This window comes from Aplidium turbinatum, chromosome 3 (assembly GCF_918807975.1).
Source record: "Aplidium turbinatum chromosome 3, kaAplTurb1.1, whole genome shotgun sequence".
NCBI lineage: Eukaryota > Metazoa > Chordata > Ascidiacea > Aplousobranchia > Polyclinidae > Aplidium > Aplidium turbinatum.
This window is the reverse complement of record NC_137474.1, coordinates 42,965,434-42,991,699: the sequence shown is the minus strand read 5'-3', so window position 1 is coordinate 42,991,699 and position 26,266 is coordinate 42,965,434. Positions and strand designations below refer to the sequence as shown.

At 36.5% G+C, this 26,266-nt stretch overlaps 1 protein-coding gene across 1 annotated transcript; it reads right to left on the bottom strand.

Annotated features, from left to right (window-relative positions):
* Positions 1-10,444: 10,444 nt before the first annotated feature.
* Positions 10,445-20,780, bottom strand: LOC145766834 (microfibril-associated glycoprotein 4-like). Its single transcript, XM_082578538.1, has 7 exons — positions 20,585-20,780; positions 19,830-19,892; positions 17,504-17,640; positions 13,684-13,780; positions 12,582-12,678; positions 11,152-11,219; positions 10,445-10,695 (listed from the first exon to the last, which is right to left on the bottom strand). Exons 1-7 carry the CDS (start codon positions 20,778-20,780, stop codon positions 10,445-10,447), a joined length of 909 nt encoding a protein of 302 aa, XP_082434664.1.
* Positions 20,781-26,266: the final 5,486 nt, after the last annotated feature.

The following is a 26,266-nucleotide window of genomic DNA, read 5'->3' as shown; positions in this document are numbered from 1 at the left end:
AATAGCCACATGAATGTGTTGGCTTCTATAGTTCATTGTTGTACAGGACGTATTTTCATTTCACTTTTCTTCAATGAATAATATGGATGCTTCCAAGACCCCCAGATCATTCCTGTGCTGTTTGTGGTTCCATCCCTCAAGTACTGTCCATTCAAATTTGAGGCGTGGCAATTTTTATACCACCAACCGCCGAAGTATTCGGTGGAACAATGGCGTAAGGGATTGTTATCGTTGTCCCGGTCTTTTGTGGAAAATTGGAAACCATTGTGATAAACGAATGCATCACCTGAGAATAAAGCGATGTAATGTTCTTCAATCAGTTTAATTAATATTCGATTATCACTCCAACAAATGTATAATACAGTTTGAGCTATCATCAATATTGTTGCTTTTTTAGTAAAATGTTAATTTGTCAAAGCGCAAACGTATGAGATTAATTCAGTTGAGGTGCTTGCAAACTATATCGTAGAAGATCAAGATTGCAATGCAATGTAGCTATGAACTTCGATTGAATCTTTTGAAAATTTTCAAGTGGACCTTAAACAACCTGATCAATAGAATTCTGGAATTTACTGAAGTCCATCAGAGGTCATCAAGAGGATTGGGTGAGGTGGGGACTGATGGGGCTTCAGCACCCACACCCAACAAAAACATAGGCCGAAAAACTAATAAAGAGGAATTGACGTGGTCATAGAAAGGGTTGGGACTTGGAAGCCCGAGAAACGTTGCCATTTTAACCTTATTTTTAAACTTTTTTGGGATTCGTTTTATTCAGATTTGGAATTTCAAGCGTTTATTAATGAACGGCGTGAATAAACAACTATTTTTATTTGCGGTTTTAGTAGATAAGCTTGTAGAACAAGTAGATAAGCTTGAGGCAGCCGACAGCCTTTATTTTATATACCCACAGATTACCATCTACCGCAGTGAGACCTTTCAGAATAAGTCTCTTGCCTCCCTGGTATAGGTATTATCCATATAAGTATGGTGTGCCTGCTGAGTGTTTGGGTGTGTGGGCAGCTCCCGGAACGGACGCATTAACTCTTTGCTTTTCAACGTTTTTTTGGAAGTTAACTGCTCAAGGGGGGGCCGTTTTTGGATCAAATTCAATCAACTGTTACGTGTTATCCGCTGGTGCTATTTCAACAGAAGTTGCACTGGTGTGAAAACAAATCATTTGTCTATAAGTTTGAAAAGTCATTTTTTTGAAATTTTATATGTTAAACTTGATATTTCAATTTTTGCAAAGGTACCCAAAAACGACAATTTTGATTTATCTTGCCGCTTTTTAATTACCATGTTAGTCCGATTTCATGCAAAGTTCTGAATAACAAAGAGCTCGATCGAACGCACGAAGTGTGTGTGCGGTGTGCCGAATCATTGCATTGATAAAGATTTGCGAGCAAATCTTATTGTAAGCTACTCACTGATTCAAAAATAGTTACAATCAGAGTAATATTGTTACACGAATTTGAAAACAAAACTGCGTTTGTTGTCTTACATTTTTCTCCTAAACTAATGCATTCCGAAACTCATGGCTAGCTTCTAGTTTTATGGAACCAAATTTCTCATAAGTAACACCTTAGCCTGCTTGAATAGCTGTTTACATCTTCGTTTGTGTATTTTAGGTCTACAATTGAGTTTGTAGTATGAATATTTTTAGTAGAGAGAAGACAATTGAACAAGTTGTTGAAATTATCTGAAATTTCTAAGTTCAATTTAGGTGCTTTTGAAATTGTGGATTTGTGTCAAGTCGCATCACAAATATCATGCAGGCTCATCATAAGTCATTTCGCTTACGGGTGTTTATAAACATGACTCATAAATTACATCCACAAAAAATACAGCATTTATATCAACAAAGCTAAGTTCGAAGCCCACTTTTTATTGAAGATTGCGTCAATCAATTTGAAAATACATTTTTAGTCCGCCAGCGTCGAAACAATGCAACAGCGAATTGAGGAACATGCGTAAACAAAGGAAATGTGAAATAACCCACAGTCAGCAAATCTACATAAATTTAACGTTTACAAATGTTGAATCAATGTAAATAGACTGGATTGCTGACTGGGTCCTTATTGTTTGAAGCACAAAAAATACGCGTAAAGGCGACAACATCAGCAAGGCAGTGATTATGTTTCTGGCCAAAAAAAAATTAACTTTTGACTTCAAAGATATAAATGATTATAACGAAGCTTCAAAGTTTGTCGTAAAACATTTTGCAGAGATACAATAAACATAATTACTTTGTGCCAGATTGTGAGAAGACTTCCTAGATTCTTTCCAACCATTTGCATGATTGCAAATTATTTTCTATAACTTTATATTGCCAAAAAATGGCTTCTTTGTTGAAACAACGTGGCTACAATTATATAAAAAATTCTTAGGCCTACTACATTGAAGTAATGAAAATTTTTTTTGTGATTTTGCTGATGACGTTTTACAATATCCGAGAAGTAAAAAAATAATAATGATGAATTATTTTACAAACCGTGGTTTGCAAGTGCTTCACAAAAAATTGTTGGGGGAAAATTTACTATTAGACGTAAAACGTTTGTAAAAGAAAATTGTCGGTTTACGTATTTATAATGTTTATTGCGCTGTTATCGAATTATAAACTGCCTGTGTTGTCTACCTTTGTGGTTGCCGGCCAGCTTAGAGCAGCATGCAAACTAAGCGTTTATGGTATTTGCATCGTGTTATGACTCTCGAAAATTTCCCACAAGGCAGAGCCGGATTAAGGGTTTATGGGGCCCTGGGCTGAGCTGAAAGTGGGGGCCCTTATCAAGTGACATTTTTTGTTAAAAGGTTATCGATCAATGACGCTAAAAGCATTTTTCAACAGCTGAGGGCTCCGCCTCCAAAACCCCGAGTTGTGTATATTGTGTAGGCCTAGTTGGTACTGTGCTTTTGCTGCGATTGGGTTCGAAAAAAGCGATTAAACAGGAACATTATTTTTAGAACAACAAAATGACATAATTCGTTTAATGCTGACTTTAATAGAGAGGCGCAAACTCTCAAACTTACCCGAGCGACGCCACTATTCTCCAGGTACTCCACTGTTCTCTAGTTGTCTTTTTGAAAGCAAAACCAATCATTTTAGAGCAGATCAACAAACGTATCTAGTTGTGAGATAGGCTATCACTGTTCAAAGTGAACTCGATCCTTTCTCCACAATCTTTAGTGGGAACACTTTCAACACAAATTGCCTATAGGCGATTATTGATATACTGTACGATAACATGTTCATTTTGTGCAATACTGCAGCCTACGGTTCAAAAAAAACAATTTTGCCCCAAGAAAATTGTGAGGAAAAACCTGGTTAATTTTCAACAATATTTTTTCGGAAAAGATTCGTTTTCTGGTTGAAAAGCAAATGTAGCAATGACAATAAACTTTTAGTGCTTGGTGTGAATGTTGTCGAATACTTAAACACAAAACTGTTGAGATACAGAGCGATCAAGTAAGCTTAATCCTTTCACAAAAAAAACTAAACGATTGTTTTTGGCCGCAACTTTATGTACAGTAGGCTATGAACTGTGAATTGATTGTCAGCTTCACACGGTAAAAACAGAATCATATTCATAGGAGTATACTAGGCTATTAATCAAAAATAAAACTGCAAACTAGTACGCGGTACCGGTAGTCATTTTGTTTGCTGCCCTAGAAAATTGTTCATATCAACCCAAAATTGACGCTTTCTTGCTTTTCTCGTGGCAAAATCGCTGATCCATATTCTTCAAAATTCAATGAATCCAAAACATCGCGTTCAGTGCTTAGAAGCGTAAGATTTGAAACTCGCTCTTGCCTCGAAGAATTTCGAACTTCGTTTTTGATTCTGTTTAATTTTGAAAAAGATCTTTCTCCACTGCAGTTGGAGACCATCATACACAAATACATTAGCAGAGCAACAAAGACATTGCTGCAGGCGAAGGGGGGCTAGGCCTATTGCCTACTGGCACATCTGATAAAGCCTACCCCGCTGCCGAGTGGCGTAACCAGGAATTTAGAAAGAGGGGGTTTGACAGCGTGTTCGCCTAATAGGACACCCAACGGCGGGGTCTGGGGGGCCTCCCCCAGAAAATTTTGAAAATTTACTTTGAATTTGGTGCATTCTGGGAGCATTTTCAACAAAAATGAGGGTATGAATATTCCTGTAAAATGGTGCTGTCCGGTGCCATAGCAAAAGCATAAGATCATGTTTTCTTCGGCATTTTTCGGAAATAAAGCTAAGTCTCTATGTTTTCTTGTTGCTAATTCCTGGCTGAGATATTTGAATGTGTGGTAGGCCTATTGGCAAAACTCGTTCTTTTAATGCAGTTTTGTTTAAAATTAGGCAAACTTTGTTTTAAGACATAAAAAGACCAGCATCATTTTCAATGTCGTGACGTCACACGCTTGCCAAAGGGGAGATTGAAACCCCCAAAACCCCCCCTTGGCTACGCCATTGCAGCTGCCTAGCCTACCAACCGACGCGGCGGCGAAATGAAAAACAGCGCAAGCCGTGTTTTCAATATTGAATTTTTTTTTCAAAAAAAAATTCGTACTATTTACGGATATGAAAGTAGCAAACGAATATGATTTTTGTTAAAAAAAAGAAATATAATAACTGGAGCGGGGCAGGGGTGCTGCAGCACCTATGGGCGAGCCCCTGTTTGTTGTTTGAGATAAGAATTAAAGCAGAAATCTCCAGCTGTGCAATTACAAAAATTATTAGATTTTTTTCTTTGAGGTGGGGGCCCCCAAAAGTGGGGGCCCTGGGCTTCAGCCCAGTCCGCCCCCCCCCCTTAATCCGGCACTGCCACAAGGTCTTTATTTTTATCGTGATATTTTCTGCCTCTTCTGTCCTAAACTTGAAGTTATTGTGCAGCACAATCCACATCGGTTTTTAGACTCAGTCTTCATTGAAAATCTTCCCCTAAACCGTTACACAAATCGTCCAGAACCAGGTTGATTATTATGAATCTTACAGCTGTTGAGAGCCCGTTATTGTATGTGTGGAATTATTACTGTAGATGTCTGACTAAATTCATGCCAAAGTCGAGCGAATTCTGCTTTCGGGATCCTTGCCGTTATTTACAGTATTTTTTGTTAATAGGTTTAGGCAGCATTTTTCCAAGATAAATGAAGACATCGGGATTGTTCGTCACTTAGATTTAGTTTTCTCAGCATTGTTTATTCATTCTTTGATCCACTAGTTTGTCCCACTTTTGGTATAATCGGATCGTTTATAAATGGCGGGTCTTCACAATAGCCGGCCTCTTATACAATGGGGCAACGTATTCAGATGTTGAATCAATGAAGAAGAAAGCTGATTTGTTGTTTGTCTTATGTGACGCCTAACTTTATGCCTCGTCTACATTACAAAATATTTTGTAATGTACATTGTGTACATTGTACATTTTGTTTGTACATTACAAAATATTTTCTAATGTAGATGAGGCATTATCATCTTTATTTTTCGCTCTTTGGAACAAAACACAGTGCACTGTGAAACAAAAATACAGGACATAACAACAAGTAGTCGACATAAAGCAGGGAAGGGACGCCATCGAGTTAGCTGCTACGTGTAAATGGAGCCTATCACACAATTTTGAGTGTATCTCACAATTACTGTTTGCAAAAACGCTATTTCTCCGGCTTCTCCCAAAAGCATTTGCAGTGATACATTTCCTCAATTGCAAGTTTTGTCAATGAGAGCATTTCCATAGAACGTTTATTTCGAAACCAGGTTTTCGTGTCTTTACCCAAGAGAAGATTTCTTATTGTAACGTTTTTTATTCGCCAATGAATATTACCTGCTTGAAACAACTGTTTTGAATAGTTTGTGGCCTCCATAGCCTACTATTTTGATCGTGGATTGCTATTCTTCTTTGTAGAGCTGATAACGCAAAAAACGTTTGCTATTATTGTTTCTAATTAACAGCTTTGCGATCACTGGCTTTTCTTTGTAGCATAAGAAATAACGCGCTTTGTATTATTGAGGTCAAACAAAGGAAAGCAAGAGGATGCTTTTTTCTGCTCGCGCATATCGATGCACGAAGCAATTATGAGCTTATGGCTTGTTATCGCAATGTAATCCATTTCACGCTTTGCTGGAAGTGAGCTAGAAATAGCAAAAATTCATTAAAATCTTGAATTTACAAGAAAACTACACAACTTTTAGCATCAAATTTAATATCATCAGATCCGCCTGGCAATTTTAGGAAAAGTCAAGAAAAACCAAGTGCATGGCGTTACTGTGCTTCAAATAATTAAAGGAAATTTGAGGGGGGGGCCAAATCTGGCCTCCCTTTGAGGAGCAAAGTGTTAATGATGAGTCAGGTAATAACTCCTTTTTATATGGCCACCTTGAACCCTGAGCGTTGCGCAAAGAAAAAAAAAGCCCAGCCTCATGGGCGAAACACGGTGTCTATCGCTGTCAATTGTTGCTACAATCGGCTTGTAACATGTACCATGTTTTTAACTAACAAATTTATATTTTAACATTTAACCGAAATTTATCAGTATTGCAAAATGCATTTCAACGCTGCAAATTCAAAACCTAAAGTTCTCACAGAACATAGGTCACGCTTCCTGTTAACAAACGCCACTCACACAGAATCTAGCTCAACACATCTGTATTTCTAATGCGACATAACTATGTAACCTGTATTGCTTTTCCCTTGATTCTTACGATAGCTATTATTAATGAAAAGGCTCTACCGGTATATTATGAAGTAAGCGGGGAATTGAAAAATGCACACACTCAGAAATAGACTTGCAAAGCGAACGGACTGAACAGCAGAACGAGAAGGTTACATTCACGACTGGTGAATGTCGCTCTTCTGACACCGGTTGATAAAACAAAATTGGCTAAACATATTTTTCAATTCCCGAAATTGTAATTTTATTTATAACAAAATATATTTAATATTGTAATTTTATTTATAACAAATATATCTAATACTCTATTTGGCTTGCTAAATCTTTGTAGGCAGTCATACCCCCTAGACCAGACAGACAGAAGCCTAAATTATCCTTTAAATTATCCTTTTTATTTTTATAAACAAAATACGACAATTAGACAGCCAAAACCCTACAGGCTACCAAGAAACGTATAGTTAAAGAGTTATTTTAAATCTTACAAAGTAAACTTATAGACTACATTTTCAGATGAGCATATTGATATTGTAAGTTTTTTGTTTGTTTTATTATCTTTATCCTGCATTGCAGGAAAGCGGACTTGAGCGCTATGCATCGGTGTAGGCTACGCCTTCCGACGTACACCTGACCCACGCTGCAGCCGACTGCAATGTCTGTTTCCGGTTGTCTACTCTACTTATGACTTAAATTTGGTACTACCCATTACTCGAAATCGATCACTGGGTAGAGGCAATTATCGTAAAGTTTCTTGCCCAGAGAAACAACAGCAAGTGCGGGTGGCTGGAGTCGAACATGCAGGCCCTCGACTGCGAGCCAAACGCGCTAACCACTCGGCCACTGCTGCCGACGAGTTATACGTTTACGTTAGTTATACGTTTAAGTTATACGTTTAAAGCACTACTTTCAATATTGGAGCACATCTAATTAAAATATACTTTTTAAAAATATTGTAAACATCTGGATAATTCCTGCACAAATTTATCCCAACTCTCAGTAAACTCACATTACACAATTGTTTCTTAACTGTTACAATTTAAATAATGTCCGATTTCAGTGTGTTTTCCAAATTTGTTATAGCCTACATCAAATTCAATATTAAAAGATAAATTTGATTACACTAACAATAATCAACTACTCACCAGTTTGGATTGCTTGATCTATCTTAACAAGGTTTTAACTGACTACCCGGTATTACCGGGTACACGCATTTCACCGACATGTTGCTATACCCGGTAACACCGGGTACACGCACTGAAAGGGTTGAACGATTAAGTCTGGTCCTGAAATTTCCGATGTATTCTGGCACAGTTTTTAAGTTTATATTTGTATGTGACCTATTTCCTATCAGACATGGCCACCTGGAGGTGCGGCCTGATTTGTCACATTTTTTAGATTTTGATTACAGCTACTGCCACTGCTTGACTGACATTTTTTGAGATGTTTTTACTTTTTGCGGTTTCCTAATCACATAAAACTTTTTTGTTGCCTTGGGGAAGCAATAGCAAATGAGAAAAGGTAAGTTGAAAAACGCAAAATCAGACTGTTATTGAAAATTAACAGCCTGACTAAAATCTTCGAAACCAAATTTTCTTTGTTTTTCAACATGTGAGGATGTTAAAACCTATTGTGTCATCTGGGGAAAAAATAAAGAAAGCGTAAAAATCTAATTTTTAGAAAAATTTATTTAAAGTTCGCCCACAGTTAGAAAAACCTAGAAATTTCTGCAAAATGTGACAAATCAGGCCGTATCTTTAGGTAGCCATGTATCAGATAACTAAAAGTTTGGATTTCTGAAAACAAGTACATGGGCCTAATTAAACACAAAATTCATCAAAAACATCTAAACAATTCATATAGGCCTGCAAATTTTCTAAAAAAAACAAACATTGAAAAAAACAACTTCTTTCATGTAAGTATTAATTCCTACATATCGCCTGTTGGTCACTTTATGAGAATGCTTTGTTTGTGTCAGTGCAGTGCTAACTTTAATTCTGATAATATGCATTTATAATAATGACAAATACTTTTATCATTTTTATTGGTAATTCAGTTACCGCGACGTAATTATCGAAAGACCTCCGTGGGCTAAAGGAATGGTTCAAGAAAAGCTTTTATGATATCGTGCAATTTAACATCGTGTCTTCATTTCGATCCGAAAGGTCATAGCTGTAGTTTCTCCGCCATTTTTCATGTCACATCATGTCCATTCCGTCGAGTGCTGCGGTGGAGAAACTTTTCTCCGCCGGAAGGTGTGTTAATTGTCGATGCAAGCAGGATCGAATAACTCACATTTGGAAACCTGGAACGCTTTTTAAATAAAGATAATAAAAATGTAGTGTAAGCGAGAGTGAGAGACTTATTGGTACCGAACTTATTATTTGCAATCTGTTAGAAAGGAAATTTGAAACACCTTTGCTATGCCGATCTCAAGGTAGTTGATTACAGCCTTTAATGTTAGCAGGGAAAAACGTAGCGCGTAGAGGTAGCGCTGGCTACTTTTTGTCTGAGTAGCGGAAGCGTCAATCGTTTTAGTAGATTGTAGCGACTAAAAGAACTTTCACACTAACAGATGCCCAGTTGATCACCTCTCCGGATTCTAATAGAAGCACACAATTGTTCATTACAGTTATTTACTTAGTCATAGACCGACATTTATTGGTTTAAAGTGATTGATTACAATACGTGACTATGTGTGTAGCCTACATATATTATTGAACGTTTATAACGATTTAAATTGTTAATTTCATTGTGCTTTAATATTATAGAAAGTTATAAAAGTACTTTATTACGTTTTCTGAATTTGAACAAATAGAAATTTGCAATTTACAACATACTCGCATGATTGTAAATGCTCGCTTGAAAACAATAATTTTTGCAGTTTGATTACATGAACCGATAGATGAAAACGTATATGTTTTTATATGAATACAACAATTGTCAAAATATCACTGACAGTTTTCATATGCACAGAAGTATTTATGAGACTCACTTGGCATAAAAGACGAATTTGATTTATAAGCTCCCCTTATGACGTATTTATAAGGAGTGCTTGATAACAAATTGTAACAAAGCAAGATTTCTAAAACAAACTTTAGTGAAGCAAGTTTCAAAATAAAAATCTATCAAACAACGTATTTAAAGAAGTTCAAGTTGATTATATATGATTGATTGATTGATTGAATCTTTATCCTCGGACTGGGAAAGCTTCTTGCAGAGCTTACTCCAGGCAGTTTCACATACTTGTAGAGGCTTTGAATCACTGACGAAGGCCCGGTCGCCGAGATTGACAGCTAGTGAAGTTTCCGATTGTTGAAGTTTTGTTGCCGGGGAACTATTCCATCCATCAGATTCCGCTGAATGGAGAACAGTCCTTAACGTGCGTTGCTCAAGCGCACACCCTGAGAATCGAACCAGCGCCGCTTGATCTTGAAGCTTCTTCGTTCCAAATGTCATGCGCAAACCAACTGAGCTAACGGGGCGGACGCCAGCGGACGCTATCGGAGCTATCACTTTCAAAAGAGTCATTGTGATGACATCAGGAATTTATTGACACGGTTGTGCAATTGACTGTCACTTTATTTGCTCGAATCGCTTCCAGTTGACACTTGTAAGTACGTAATAATGCAAATTTAACTCTTCTGTGATGGAACACTGACATTGTTATTAGAGAAACTTTTAGGCTTATTTTTAGTTCGTAAATATTTCTTTGACTTCAAAAGTTTTGGCGTGTGGTTTTATTTACAACCCCTTATAACCTTTCAAATACTGTAATAGTCTCATGTCTGTGTTCATTTCGAGTTCATTGTTGTACTGGACGTATTTTCATTTCACTTTTCTTCAACGAATATAAGCGTTTCCACGGCCACCACGTCATTCCTGTGCCCTTGAAGGTTCCACGCCTCAAGTACTTTCCAATCAAGTTTGCGTCGGAGCAATTGCTATACCACCAACCACCGAATAATATACTAGAACAATGACGAGATGGAGCACTGTCGTTGTCTCGATCTTTTGTGGAAAACTGTTGATTATTGTGACCAGTCAAAGCATCGCCTAAAAATAAAATGATATAATACGTACGATGGGCTAAATCAATTTAATTAGTATTCGATATCACTGCAACACGAATACACAAAACGCAGTGCTGCGACTGAGATATTGTAATAGCCTATACTTTTCGAGCTGGTATTCAATACTAATCGTGCTGAGTCGTCAAGCACAATAGTATAACGTTTTTCAATCACGATTCTTTCAATCTATACTGAAAAAGATGCAGATTGCATTGCAATGCAACTATTGGAATTTTATTGAAGCTTTTGAATTTCTCTGTGAAATTAAATCAATGCAATTGACACAACTCTAGTTTTCACTAAAGTTCACCAGATGTGGTATATCGTCGAGTACTTCCTTCATAACTGTATACCAAATAATTTTTTTGTAATAAACCAGTCATTGCCCTATAATTTACAAGATATTTCACAACATTATAGTAATAGTATCTACACCAACCTGCATTTCCACTGTAGCCTTCAATCGTTGAGATATAATTTGTGGATTCATTGCCAATTGAAAACATTCTGCGTGAACACACTATATAAGCTTTATGTTAGAAAAGCTGTAAAGAGTGTAGGCTGCAATTTATTTTGTATCATCAGCAACAACTAATTATATATTGTCAGCTAAAGTTTCATTCTTCAAAGCAGTTTTTTTCAAATTATGTTTGTGTAATAAAAACCTTTTGAGCAATTCAACTGCAACGATCTTTTGAAAAATGTCCAAAGAAACATTTTTCAAAATAAAACTTCTTTGACTCATCAGGGCAGTAAAGATAAATTGTTGTGTTTTACTTAAATGTGTTTGGTGCCTAGTTATCACTGCACTGATGAGATCGTGATAATGAAAACAAAGACTCCATTTGCACGAAACATTTTTTTTTCAAAAACTTTTCATTTTATTGCTTTAAAAAAATCAAGTTTATGAATTAATCTTTCTGGACATTCATCCATTTTGGAGATTGCTATTAGACGTTCAACAAAATCCTAATCCAAAAGAAATGAATGTTTAATTTTGCTTGTGTGTATGTGTGCTTCAATAAGGAAGCTTTGAAATTTTTGCTTTGTTTTGTTGCGAATTGTAATTTTCACATCCCTTGAAGTGGACTTGACTAAACGCCTCTTCCTATAAGATATTTCAGTTTTGAAGTCTATTCGAAGTAAATATACAGTTTTAAGGTTATCTGTAGTAAAATGATGACCAAGAAAATACTAAAAGTTGAATCCTCGTTTAAAAGCAAAACGTTTTAAAATTTCAAAAGTAAATACAAGCTTTACGATGAACTTTAATGCAACAGATTTACAGAAATCTACCTGATTGTTATAATACGAAAATGAGCGAAAATGCGTTGTTTTCTTTTCTAAGTTTTTGTGAGGGTTCATGCATTGGAACAGAAAAACCACCTTGAACGAAAAGGATTTAATTTTGTTTTGTACAAGCCAGCAGAGAAAAAGGGAAAACAATATTTTTTGCTTGTCAATTCTTTGCTTTTGTCTCTTACTGTTACTATTTTACAGTATTCCAATGATGACATTGGGTGACTTTATTAGTGATATGACACAACATAAAAACTTTAAACACATTTTGCAGTTTTATAACTTCTGGAACCGTTTATAAGACTAGGTCGTTGTCCTAACTAGCTACGTAATTTTGCATGAACGAAAGCATTAGATTTTCATTCAAATATGTTTTAACTTTCTTTATTACTTTGCAACTCATATGAAGATACAACTTCGACGTTTTGGAAACATTTTCCCTTTACATTCCTCCTTTTCAGCGCCATGGGCCGGAACAACATGCAAGCTGTACCTCTCCGCTATAATTTCCACTATTAAATGAAAACCAAACAGACAATTGATTTAAGACTCTGCTTCATGTTTACTTGCCTGTACTCAGCGTATGCTGTGTTACCTTCCCAGTCCTCGATGTCAACTCTCAACATGTGGCGTCTTGTGCTTAATATCGAATATAAATCTTTCAGTCCTTGAATATACAAATAATTAATTATCTTCATTGCAGAAAATCTGTTTTACAGCAGCGTGTATGCTCCTGCTGATTGTGTCAGCATGTGACTATGCTAGATCAGATCAACAAGGTTGCCAGACTATGAAAAGGTCTCAAAGCCAAAATAATACAAAAAAAGGCCAAAACAAGGAAAATGTGAGATAAAAAAGGCCAAATGGATTTTTCACCTGTTTCTATGTCTATAATATTCATATTTATCGATATTCTAGGACTAGTAGCGGATTTTAATAAATTGTAGCTAAAATAATTCTGAAAGTTACCCGTAAAAAATCAAGTATAAAAGGACTGTAGCGGATGAGTTTTAATCCGCTACTGTGGTGACATCTGGTACCCGTGGCTAGCTTGGAGAGTGAGCTCAGTCTGCAGCGCCCGAGTCACATTACAACAAACTTTACAGTAGATCGTCTTAAGATGTTAAAAACAAGTACATTTTTTCATTTACAGTAGAAGACTAAAAGAAGGCATTCATTGACTTGTTTCAAACAATGCAACGAGGGCCACATAAATAGGTACGGTCTGTAGTCCGTAGTTTGTACGTCTCTGTGCTATTCACTTCTGGTTATACTAAATTTGAACAAGATAAATCACACCATGGCTACCTGGAGTAATTTGTTACATTTTGCAGATTTGAATACCACTACTGATACTGTTTGATTGAAATTTTAAAAAAAATTCACTATTTTCTGTCTTGTAAAGATATAAAAGTTTTGTGTTGCTTTAGGTAAGCAGTACAAAATGAGTAAAAGTAACTTAAACACGTTAAATCAGACTGCTAGCAAGTGGCTAACAATTTAACTGAAATTTTTTGAATCAAATTGTCTTTATTTTTTAAAGCCTGGTGATGCTTGTTGAAACTCAATTGAAATATTAATTTAAATAAATTTCTTTCAAACAGTTAGCAACAGTTGGAAAATCTGGAAAAGTCGGAAAAGCCGAATCATTTCCGGGTGGCCATGACCATACCAAGCCAGAATTCTCCATATTTTTTACCAAACCCTTCGACATAGTCAGTCCAATTCCTATAGAAATCCACTTCACCGGAAAATCGTTTTTGAAAAATCTAAACATATAATATAAAGAAAATTTACCGACAGTTATTTGGATACCTTTGTTTGGTGGAGTGGGCTGCAAGTGCATTTTGGACGAATACCAAATAAGGTGATGTACTTTTTCACAAATTGCTCACGGTGCTTGCTTGCACTTCTAACGTGCTGTTAATTTTCTATGATATGACGCAAAACATGCTTTTGTAATAAACTTGCTTTTAAAAAAAATTTGCCATTATTATTTTAGCATTACTTAAAGGTCAATTCTAATGCGTCTGACTCGTGAGCGACCTGATGGTATAAAATAAGATTAAGTGTCCATAACATTAGTAAAGGTCGTAACCTCTAATAAACCTTTTAAGATCACTTTATCAAGCCTGTTAAGTGCCTATCACGACAATTGTCGTTTGAGCCAATCGCTATCACTGCGGCAACTCGACAACAATTGATTTTGTAAGCGGAGCCTTTCATGACGCATTAATGCTCCATGCTTTTCACCTTTGTCTGATAGAAGGGTTAGAATATCCAGATGAAGGTTAGGAACAAATTTTACTGTCTTATATCTGGATATAATTTTATTGGTTAACCGGATAACATAAAAGTAACGTAACTAACGCGTCTTTACTTCAGTGGCGTAGCTAGGGGGGGGGGCGGACCGCCCCAGGCGGCACGTTTTGGGGGCGGCACTTTCAGACAGGACGCTTTTTTTTAATATGCTAAAGTACACGAAAAATAAAAGCAGAGAGAATGGCAACGTTGAAAACATAGAATAATTCCATTTTAAGTCAAGTAGGAAAATGAAATTATCTATTGCAAAAGTCTTGAAACTACAAGGTTTTTTTTATTGCAAACTGACTAAATCAACTTAGTCTCTATAATAGTTTCATGACCTATAGTGAAAATAAATAAAGCGGCCGTGCTTTTTTGTTACAATTGTAGAGGGAAAACTTGAAAGGGGAAACACTTGCAACAATGTATTAGAGCCGAAGGGATATGTAGCTGTTGTTGAATGAATAAGTGAATGAAGCTTACTGTAATCGCACATTATGTTTATAAAGTTGTCCATTGGTAATTGATAATGGAATGTTGCCAACAGTTTAGGTGAAATCGATTTACTCTAGTAATTCAATAAAATGTAAAGCTGATTTTGATTATAATCTTGATGTTGCCATTGGTAATTGGGTATCACTAATATTAGCTGATAACATTTCTTGATTTTCAGTGAAATAGGGAGTTACCTTGTTTTTACACATCGTTGCTGAATACTGATTAACCACAGTAATCTACTGTTGCTGCACTATACAGTATACAGTACAAACATTTCAGTAAAGGATTTTACCGTATAGCGCTATAAGGCAGTGTCTATGGAGTCTACAGACGCTTCATGTTTGAAATCGATTTCACACGATCCTCGTTTAACCCACCACAAAAACAAGTCAGAAAATCATTGAATTCTACTTACGCGAAACTACAATCTTATCGCTGTGCAAGTTAGACTGGTTTTGCAGAGCTCTGCAGTGCATTTTTTTCAGATTTAGATTTTTTATTAATTGCTGTAACAATATACTACCTACTGTAGGCCTACTATTGTTACTGATGCCATGCCGCACTGGGTTTCACTTTTGGCCACATAAACCGGCCTTGTATCCTGAATTATATATTTTAAATACAGGGAGAGGGGGAGCACAACACTATGTTTATTAACTGTTGTAATAAATAACTTTGCTACCGTCACTAGAATGTGGCTGTTAGATTGCGAAAAAGTGAAAACATTGCGCAGTAGCATGGCTAAAGTCTACAGATGGTTTTGCTGCATTTGCAACCTTGTAATTTGTGCGCTTGCTCATTTTGTATTCGTTTTACAGTTGATAGGAATAAGCTTCTATATGATTCTATCCATATTTTATTTTAAAGTATTGTAAGTGTATAAATATTAATGGAAAAATTATAAAACTTACCTTGCGAATACGTAAAGAAAGTTCAATGAGCAAAAGAAGAAAACGTCTATATCATTACATTGGTAAGTGTCACGGTTTCTTTCTATCTCTTACCAGAAAAGAGACTTGGAAAGGTTCAATGACGTAGTCTAGTGGGTTATAACCGAAAAGCAGTTAATCAAATGTCGGATAGTTCAGCTAGTGAAATGATAATGAAAATTCTTGAAGGACTTTAACGAATGGTTCAGCACTTCCAGCAATTAATCAAAGTAATAGTAACAGTGAACAGCAATAGATTCAAACGCTCACAACTATTAATCGAGTTTAACGTAATCCACTCACAGCTTCTCATACGATTCTAATTTCAATTAGAAATTATATTAGCATCAACTTTGCTTTACTCGTATTCAATAACTTCAACTCTTGATCAACAATAATCTTTGCGTCTATTGCCAACTACCACAACTACAATAATGATCTCTCATAATAATTACTCAAATTACACCACTATTTATAGCAGGTTGTTTGGTCTAGTAAGCTCGAGAAAGTTACGTAATGTTACAGAACTCATTGTTCTGTCAGGTTGCATTACACGTAAACATTTTTGTGACGTCATAAACTTTGCACCTGGCAAAACATGAGTACCCGTTGCAAGAAAAAGAAGATTCCAGATTCGCACGTATGGTAGTATGTTCTAGAAACACGTCACGTAATAAAGATTTCGCAATCAAAGGTTATTACCGGACAGTAACCGATAATAACATATCGCATAAGAATTTTGCAATCAAAACAGCACGTTCGGTCAAGATACATAGCAGCCCGTCGCGAGGCCTTGCACATTGATTGTGACAGTAAGCAACTATTCATATTACACAGTCTAGCAGAAATGAATTAAATGAACTTTTCTGCCGTTATGTTTTTAATACATTACAAAATTCCTACTAGCCTTTATTAAGCAGAGGCGGAAACATGCTCTTCAAATTTGGGTAGCCTTGTAAAAGGTTACAAATTGATTATTTTAATTCTGCAGCAGTTTTTGTGCTTTTGCATTCAGTATATTACTAAATTATAATGGTACGTTTGTCTGACTTTACACCGCAAATTGAAAAAAGCACGTTGCGTGTTGTAGTGCTGATAAAAAAAAACGCATTTCATTTTCACATGCTTTTTCTTGAAGGGGCGGCAAAATCTGAATCCGCTCCGGGCGGCACATTCCCTAGCCGCGCCACTGTTTTACTTAGCTTAATTTTGAATTGACTAAAGTTTAGAGATACTGAAATGGAATTCAACCACAATAAAAATGAAAGCCCTGTATCTTGGGGCTACTTTTTATGATCAAGAAATGGCAATTGAGAAAAATGTAAAAACACAATTTCTTGTAAAGTTGGATCCTCAAAAAAAAAAACTCTTCTTGCAAAAGTTGCGAAAAATTAATTACGCACTTAATGAGTTAGTGGTCAGTAGTAAACCAAAATCTTTTTAATTAAAAAATAAGAAGCCTAAAATGTCGATACTAAATGATTGTTCAGCAAACAAACGTTTCGAAAACTATACTGACTTCAACTTCAGTGCTATTAGTGTCTGGAAATGAATGTCTATAAACGTCTAATGAATGTAATAATTGTCTGGAATAAAATGTCATTTATAGCACTGAAGATGAAGACAGTATAGTCTGAAACGTTTGTTTGCTGAACATGAATTTAGTATCTACATTTCAGGCTCTTTATTTTTTGATTAAAATTTCTTTAGTTGCATAACACGCTAAATGTGATGAACACTATTTAAATTATAATAACAAACCATCCAATTGCTTCCATTCCTTTGAAATTCACAGTAAACCTCAATCACTTGTCCATTTACAGAAATGTTGTATGCACCGTCGGTAGCGAAGCCATCTTGGTAAAGACCATTGCAATTGTGGTTTCTTCTTGCTATTTCTATGATGATTGTATCATCAAAAAGATTTTTATTTGAAAAATAAAATGTTTTTTTTCAATAAAGTAACGTAATAGTAGTTGTATAGTTTTGCTATTTCTTAGCTAGGTATGACGTTTGTTTTTCCACTTTTGCTTTTCCAGTCCGAGTGTATCTGCACTTATTCAACAATAACCTGTATAGTTTAATTCAGGATTTTCACAGCCGGTTTTATTCTTGGATTTCACGGTTAGCCTATTGGAGACAACCAGACCTGTGAAGTCAGAGGGATTTTGACATGTCTGGAGTCAGAGTCGTTAAGAAAATGGCCAACTCCGACTCGGTTTGATACAAACGGTGAATAAAATTTTTCTGTGCAACCTTTTTTTCAAAACAGTGTTTCTTGTTCTCCCCATTGCGCTCTAAAACTTTATCCGAAAATAGAAGTGTTTGTTCTTGTCCATTGTTTTAAGTTTCAATTTCCATCATAACTTAAGTGAAATAAAGTTTAAAAATATAAAAAGAAAAAGGAACTAAAAAAAAATCTGGCAATACTCAAATATCTGGCAACACTGCATCTGGAGTCAGAGTCGGCCAATTTCAAAAATCAAAGTCTTATATTTTTGCCCGATTCTACAGCCCTGGTAACAATTGCACAGGTATTCATTGTATTTGTACAAATGCATAAAAACACTTCTCTAGGTAAATTGTCCAGTCCAGCATACGCTGTTATAGCCTACAGCGCAACAATAATTAATTCCTTCACTGATTTGTAATTGCAATAAGTTTTACTTGATTAGTGTTTGGCTTGATGGATTGGGTTTTTTATCGAACATTACAAAATATAACCTAGCCTAAAAATTGGTTTGGGTAAAAGTGAAGGCCCATACTAAGATTGTCGGAACAAGATTGAGACAAAACCTTATAATACAAGACGTTTTATCTCATACTTCTATTACCGCTGAGGCTAAATCAATTAGGAAGTTAATGTAGTTTAGTAAAGAAAGTGTTGTTGAAGAATAAAAGCTTCAGCTATTGAATGGCACGTGACAGAATCCTTTTTATCTCCTTACATCTGTGACTGACTTAAAACACGTGTACTTATTCTGTTGGTGTGGGCAATCTAATTTAGGAATAAAATCAAGCGAGATTAAACACTACACTACAAACAAATGCATTTTTTTAAATTTTTATGTGAAAGCTTGACTAAGGCTCTCCCAGTGTTGTATGTTGACGCCGTCAATTTGACGGCGTCAAATAACGGCGTCAACTTTTTCTTGACGCTGAGGCTAGCGCCGTCAGTTTATTTTTTAATTGACGAAGTGATAGCGCCGTCAACTATTTTGCCGATTTTAAGCGTCAAGCGCTATGCGTCATTTTTCGTTTTCATGGAAAATCTTGTTTCACTATGAGAGTTAAATTTTGTTTGACGTTTTGACTTTCAGACTGATAGCAATGAACAATCTTTTTTGTGGCAGCTGTTCGTCTATCCAATTATGCAGTTTCAAGTTTGTTTATCGTATCCTGGGTTAATCTGAGTCGAGAAAAAACGAAATCGTCTTTCACAGCTCGAAACAGTCTCAAAAACCAAACTCGTTAGAAGTCGAATACTTTCGTTTTGTGAGACACTTGTTAAAATAGCGTTGGAAATTAGCGCTGACGCCGTCAATTTCTTTAAGAGCTTACGCAGTGCTTTACGCCGTAAAGTTTTTAGGCAATTCGCGTTGACTAGTTTATTTCATTGACGCGTGCAACACTGGGCTCTCCTTAGATTCGTTAATGCTTTTGAAGATTCTCAAAGTAAATAGATCAGAAAAATTGTCACTTTTTTGATTGCTTTTCAATTTTATTTTTCATTGCTGGGGCAAACTTGTAGTGAACGGCAAAGTAACAAAATAGTAAGTGGAAATATAACATAAACGTAATTTACCAATGCTTGACATTTGTCACATTAAAAATAGGGAAGCAGCTGACTGGATGACTGATATAGTCTTTCGCTGCTTCCTGTCTGTTGTGGTATCTAGATTGTCATGGAGCTATTTTATTCATATTATTTATAGTTGTACCGTAGGCTACTACAGTATTCTCGCAGCAGATGAAATAAAAGTTTTCTTCTCTTTCTTTTTCTTTCCAATGAAACCGCTTGAAAGAAGAATCAGCAAAGCATCACATGAATTATTGCTAATGTTTCAATAAATAATCAGCTGCTCACCTGTTTGGATTGCTTGATCTATCTTCTCAGATAAACGTCTAGCCGTGAAATTTCCGATGTATTCTGGAACAGTTTCTAAGTTTATACTTGTATGTGACCTATTGCCTATCAGATAACCAAACGTTTTGATATCTAATGTCAAGCAGGCCTACATGGGCTTATCTAAACACGAAAATCATCAAAAACATCTAAACAATTTATTCATTTAGGCCTACAAATTATTGAAAAAGTAAACATTGAAAACACAATTTCTTTTATGCTTCAATGATTTATAAATATTGATGTTTGTGATTTTAAAAACTTCCGTTTTTCGCATGATTGGTTATAGAAATAGTTTTCGTAATTGAGAAAATTAGACAAATTTGGCCACCACAACTGTTGCATATGAAGTCTAGATAAACATTTGCTTTCTCTGAAGCTACATGATGAGTATTGAGTAGGAGCTGGTGCTGCAAAGTCACTCACAATTTTTTTCATAATTGTGATTGTCCAAGTTTTAATCTTTTATTGATAGTTAAAAGACATTCAATGATGCATTTTGTGGGTAAGCAGATATGGCAGCCTCAAGATTTCTACCTAAGAAACATTTATGAATACCAATCGAAATGTTGATACAATGTCGGTTACACTGAAATGAATGTTCAACTAATTAAAAGCAATAATTCTTAATGTGCTAACAAATCTGGTCATCAGCATCATTATTATTCACATCTTAATAAAAACTTTCATTGCAAAACAATAAAAAAGCAAGTTACCATCAACAAGCTGTTGAGCGATTTTCTTGAACTGCTCTTCCTTGCATTGGTCGAGAGACTCAATACCACCATCTGGGCTGCCTGTATTAACTAGTGTCACCGTTTCACCCTCGCATTTTGGTGGTCCAGACTCTGTATCAGGATTGTATGTTTTGCAAACAGTCACCCGATCTTCAAAACTTCCTTCAATAGACATGCCAAGGGTAATAGCCAAAGCTAGAGCAACTGCTATAAAGCTGTTCATTGTCAAGCGTCGAAAAGTTTTGCAAAGTACTTTGCACCGAAAGGCAAGTTATGAAAATGATCAATTTTCTTGATTCTTGGCAAAATATATGATCAGAAGATCGAAAGCTAGTAAATTACGTCACCAACCGTGCATCCTTGAAAAGCAAAAGATGCGCATCAGCCGCTCTAATGACGACAATCATGGGATAAGCAACGTTGGTGTGATCAAAAAACCTCTTTTTCAGTTGAAACGTATTGTTTTCTTGAAACGTATCTGTTTTCTTACTTGTATGTTGAAACGTGTCTGTTGAAACGTGAAACGCTGAAACGTGTTTGTTTTCTTACTTGTATGATTACCAGCCTAAGATGGGATCTATGTCTTCTTGTTCTTCTAGTTTTACACTGTTACACTTGACATGGTGCACTTGTAAGCAGATCCAAATGCCACCAATCATCAGTGATTCACAAGTGCATGCAAGGCTTTCATTTTTCACGTAGTCTCTTTCTTACAGAGTCCAGTTAACTGGCAGAAGTGAAGTCACATATTTCATGACAGTAAAAACAGTTTCTGGTGCAATGACGGTCCATTGTCTTGCCAACTGGGACTGATGGTGGAACTGAGCAATCTACGACGTTCTGAAATTTTCAAAATTTAGAAAGGTTCTCTCACCTGCAATATGACGTCATACAACGTGCAGCCACTAAGAGTTGAAGCTTTGTTAATGCTTTTGAGACTTGTGACCATCCTGCACTGAAGTGACTCAATTCTTCAAAACGTTCTAAGGCGATATAATCCGAAAACTATTTTTAAAAAAAAGTCTCCGATGAATTACGTTTCCGATGAAGGAATTGCGTTTCCGCAGACATGGTTGAGACGATTGGTTGAAGCATGAAATGCAGCAGGATGACCATAACGTCTTCGTGTCACGTCATGCTCTTGGGCATGTCCTGCAACTATGATACTGGGTGGTGCCATCCTGTCCGTTGAGCTATATCTTCCGCTATATCGCTATCCGCTATTGAGCTATATCTTCCCTCTTCCGCACGGTCTGCCACACATCCATTCCCTGTAGCCTATGTCTTACTGCTGCTATCTTCATAAGAAAAGCAAACCTTACAAATAGATGGTACTGCTATGTTCCATTCATCAAATGCTGGCATTTGCACAACAATCTAACCTCTTAGTGTAATTTATTTAGAATCAATTTCGCTATAGCAATAGCATCTTCAGCTTATTCAAATAGAAAAACAAATACTTACAAATACAAATAGAGTGTCACGATTTCTTTCTATCTCTTACCAGGAAAAAGACTTGGAAAGATTCAATGACGTAGTTTAATGGGTCAAACCGAAAAGCAGTCAATTAAATTCACGGATAGTTCTACTGGTGAAATGATATATAAAAACGCTTGAAGGACTCCAACGAATGGTTCACCACTTCCAACAATTAATCAAAGTAATAGTAAACAGCAATAGATTCCAATGCTTGCGACTATTGATCGAGTTTAACGTGATCCACTCACAGCTTCTCATACGATTCTAATTTCAATCAGAAATTATATTAGCATCAACTTTGCTTTACAGTACTCGTATTCAATACTTCCACTCTCGATCAACAATAATCTTTGCGTCTATTAACAACTGCTACTACTACAATAATGAACTCTCATCACCAACTCATCATAATACAACTCCCATAATAATAATCTCAGAATAATCATTACACAAACTACACCACTATTTATAGTTGGCTGTTCAGTCCAGTAACTTCGAGAAGGTTACATCATAAAGAACCATCGTTCGGTCACGTAGGATTTAAAAGGTAAACAACAGAAGTCTCTAGAAGGTCACGTTCGCAAGAAGATTCTTACATAATAACGATTTCGCAATCGGACATTTACTGATAAACAACCTTATGACGTCATGACAAACGACGCTCAGAAATCATGAAAAACAACAGAACCTTCTAGATTTGCATGCTTACAGATGATTCTAGAAATACGTTACATAATACAAATTTCTCAATCAGAGGTTACTTCAGGTCATAACCGATAATAACACAACGCACCAGAATTCCATAATGAAAATAGCACATTCGTTGAAGATACAAAGCAAGCCATCGCGAGGCATTTGCACCTTGATTGTGACATACGCCCCCCCTTAGAATATTGTTGCAAACAATATAACAACACAATCAATACAAAACACACCATAAAACAATTAATTACTCAATAATCAGTTCTCATAAGTCTATCGTTGCATGATCTACCAACGATAGCTTTTCTCAAAACAATAGTCACGTTTTCTGCGAAAGTCTCCAACGTCCTCAACATCTTCAGTGCATCGGCGAGCGAGATGACCCATCTTCTTACATCGGAAACATCTCCTCTCCGGACAGTCCTTGGCGAGATGACCTTCTTTATGACAATTATAGCAAGCCTTTTCATCAAAAGGGCAGCTCCTGGCTATGTGTCCAATCTCCCCACATCGGTAGCAGTGGTTGTCACGGCAACGTCTATTTTCCGATTGTCCGCCGTCAGCAACGCACTCCCTGGCGAAATGTCCGCGTCTACCGCATCTATAGCAAACTCCAAATGGTCGTCGCCTGCCTCTTCTCCTCGGTTCTTCGCGCTCGTAATATCCGTCATCGTGAGATCGTTGCTGATTATCTGCAGAACAATCTCGAGCAAAGTGACCATTCTTGCCACAAGAATAACAAGTAACTTCAGAATCTCTCTCAAAAACATTTCCGATTATAAGATCAACTAAAGAGTTTTGTAAACATAATGCTTTCACAGTCCCACTACAATACGGAGTTTCGATAGATATCATCGCTAACGGTCCTTGGATTGAAGTGGTATCTATTTTTGTCACATGGCCAGTTTTTCCCGTTAATTGACTGTCTTTAACCAAATCTCTCCTCACTATTATACCAGTAGAACCAGAATCACGTAAAACTTTTACCTTTTTGTCTCCAACTTTTCCATCCACTACTGGCAGGTGATCTTCAGGTATTATTTTTCCGTAAACATCTTCATCCGGATTCTCCTCGTCAAGCGTGGGTTCAGGAATCATTAACGCACAACCGCATCGATAAACGTCCGTGTCTTTATCTTTTCCAGACTGATTAGTTAAGGAAAACGACTTGTCCTTGCATTCCTTCGCTTCGTGTCCTTGCCTATTGCAACGATTGCACCACTTCCTCGATTCCTGATGATTTCTATTAGTCTTTCTCCGGCAGTTAACAGATTTATGACCTAAGCCATTACAATTAAAACAACGTACTTCTCTTGGAACAGCACCTCCTTTAAAATTATTTGTTTGCTCCTCGTCATTATCGCATGACAACGTTTCTTCAGTCGACAACTTCTCATCATGAGCAACTAAATACTGTTCTGCCACACTGGCTATTTCTTCTAGATTCTTTGGACTTCTCTCCATTAAATAAACAGACAGATCTTTTGAACATGAATCTGTGAATTGTTCCTTAACTATAAGGTTTGCCAATCCGTCCAATGATTGATCGGCCCCCGAAAGCTCAAACCACTTTAACAAAAGGTTTCTTAAACGTTCAATAAATTGACCTGGGCTTTCGTGTTTTTCAGGCTTTGCCTCACGGAATCTTTGACGGTATCCATGCTCGGTAAAATTGTATCGCTTTAACAGAGCTAACTTCAATCTGTCGTAGTTCATGGCTTCTTCTTGCGAAAGTCTTGAATATACATCAAGAGCTTGTCCCGATAATAACATGCTTAGCTGGGTAGCCCACGTCGACTTCTCCAATTTGGCTATTGTAGCATATCTTTCAAATCTTAACAGATAACTATCCAACTCATCTTTTTCTTCAACAAATGATGGCAAATCTGGACGTCTAACTTGCGCCACAATAACATCTCGAGCATTATCATTACTAGAATTAGATCGCTCACCAATGTCCAGCTTTTGTCTTTCTAATTCAAGTTTTAACTTTTCCAATTCATATTGCGCTCTTCTTTCTTCAGCTTCTGCTTCGCGCTGCGCTTGTTTCTCTTCAGCTTCTCGTTGAGCTTGTTTTTCTTCAGCTTCAGCTTCGCGCTGCGCTTGTTTCTCTTCAGCTTCTCGTTGAGCTTGTTTTTCTTCAGCTTCGCGCTGCGCCCGCTTTTCCTCTGCTTCAGCTTCAAGTTGTGCTCGCTTTTCCTCTGCTTCAAGTTGTGCTCGCTTTTCCTCAGCTTCAAGTTCTGCTTTCCTTATTTCACGAGCAGCTCTTCTATCTTCTCTTTCGTCAGCTTCTCGCTGAGCTTTTTGGTCCATTATCTTGTGATACTCTTCCATCACAAACTGAGACTTCTCATTACCAGTCAGCCCCATTCGTTCAGCCATGCTCCCTAAGTCTTCAATCATCTCATGTTTGACAGTATCCGCCATCTTGACATTAATTTATTATTCTTTTAATAAATCTTCGGTATTCTTCGGTTTTTCGGTTAATTTTTTTCGGTTTATTCCCGGACGAGCCCCCAGAATGTCACGATTTCTTTCTATCTCTTACCAGGAAAAAGACTTGGAAAGATTCAATGACGTAGTTTAATGGGTCAAACCGAAAAGCAGTCAATTAAATTCACGGATAGTTCTACTGGTGAAATGATATATAAAAACGCTTGAAGGACTCCAACGAATGGTTCACCACTTCCAACAATTAATCAAAGTAATAGTAAACAGCAATAGATTCCAATGCTTGCGACTATTGATCGAGTTTAACGTGATCCACTCACAGCTTCTCATACGATTCTAATTTCAATCAGAAATTATATTAGCATCAACTTTGCTTTACAGTACTCGTATTCAATACTTCCACTCTCGATCAACAATAATCTTTGCGTCTATTAACAACTGCTACTACTACAATAATGAACTCTCATCACCAACTCATCATAATACAACTCCCATAATAATAATCTCAGAATAATCATTACACAAACTACACCACTATTTATAGTTGGCTGTTCAGTGCAGTAACTTCGAGAAGGTTACATCATAAAGAACCATCGTTCGGTCACGTAGGATTTAAAAGGTAAACAACAGAAGTCTCTAGAAGGTCACGTTCGCAAGAAGATTCTTACATAATAACGATTTCGCAATCGGACATTTACTGATAAACAACCTTATGACGTCATGACAAACGACGCTCAGAAATCATGAAAAACAACAGAACCTTCTAGATTTGCATGCTTACAGATGATTCTAGAAATACGTTACATAATACAAATTTCTCAATCAGAGGTTACTTCAGGTCATAACCGATAATAACACAACGCACCAGAATTCCATAATGAAAATAGCACATTCGTTGAAGATACAAAGCAAGCCATCGCGAGGCATTTGCACCTTGATTGTGACATAGAGAAATAATAATATTTTTATACAATGTAACAATGTTATCATGAAAGGACAAATGAATAGTACACGCACTACATGCGGTTG

Coding starts and splice junctions, on each gene's coding strand:
- LOC145766834 (XM_082578538.1), bottom strand. CDS start 20,780: ATGTCTATTGAAGGAAGTTTTGAAGATCGGGTGACTGTTTGCAAAACA. Junction 13,781..17,503: donor GGAATGGAAGCAATTGGATG/GTTTGTTATTAT, acceptor TTATATGTTTAG/ATTTTTCAAAAACGATTTTC. Junction 11,220..12,581: donor ACAGCATACGCTGAGTACAG/GCAAGTAAACAT, acceptor GTGTTCACGCAG/AATGTTTTCAATTGGCAATG.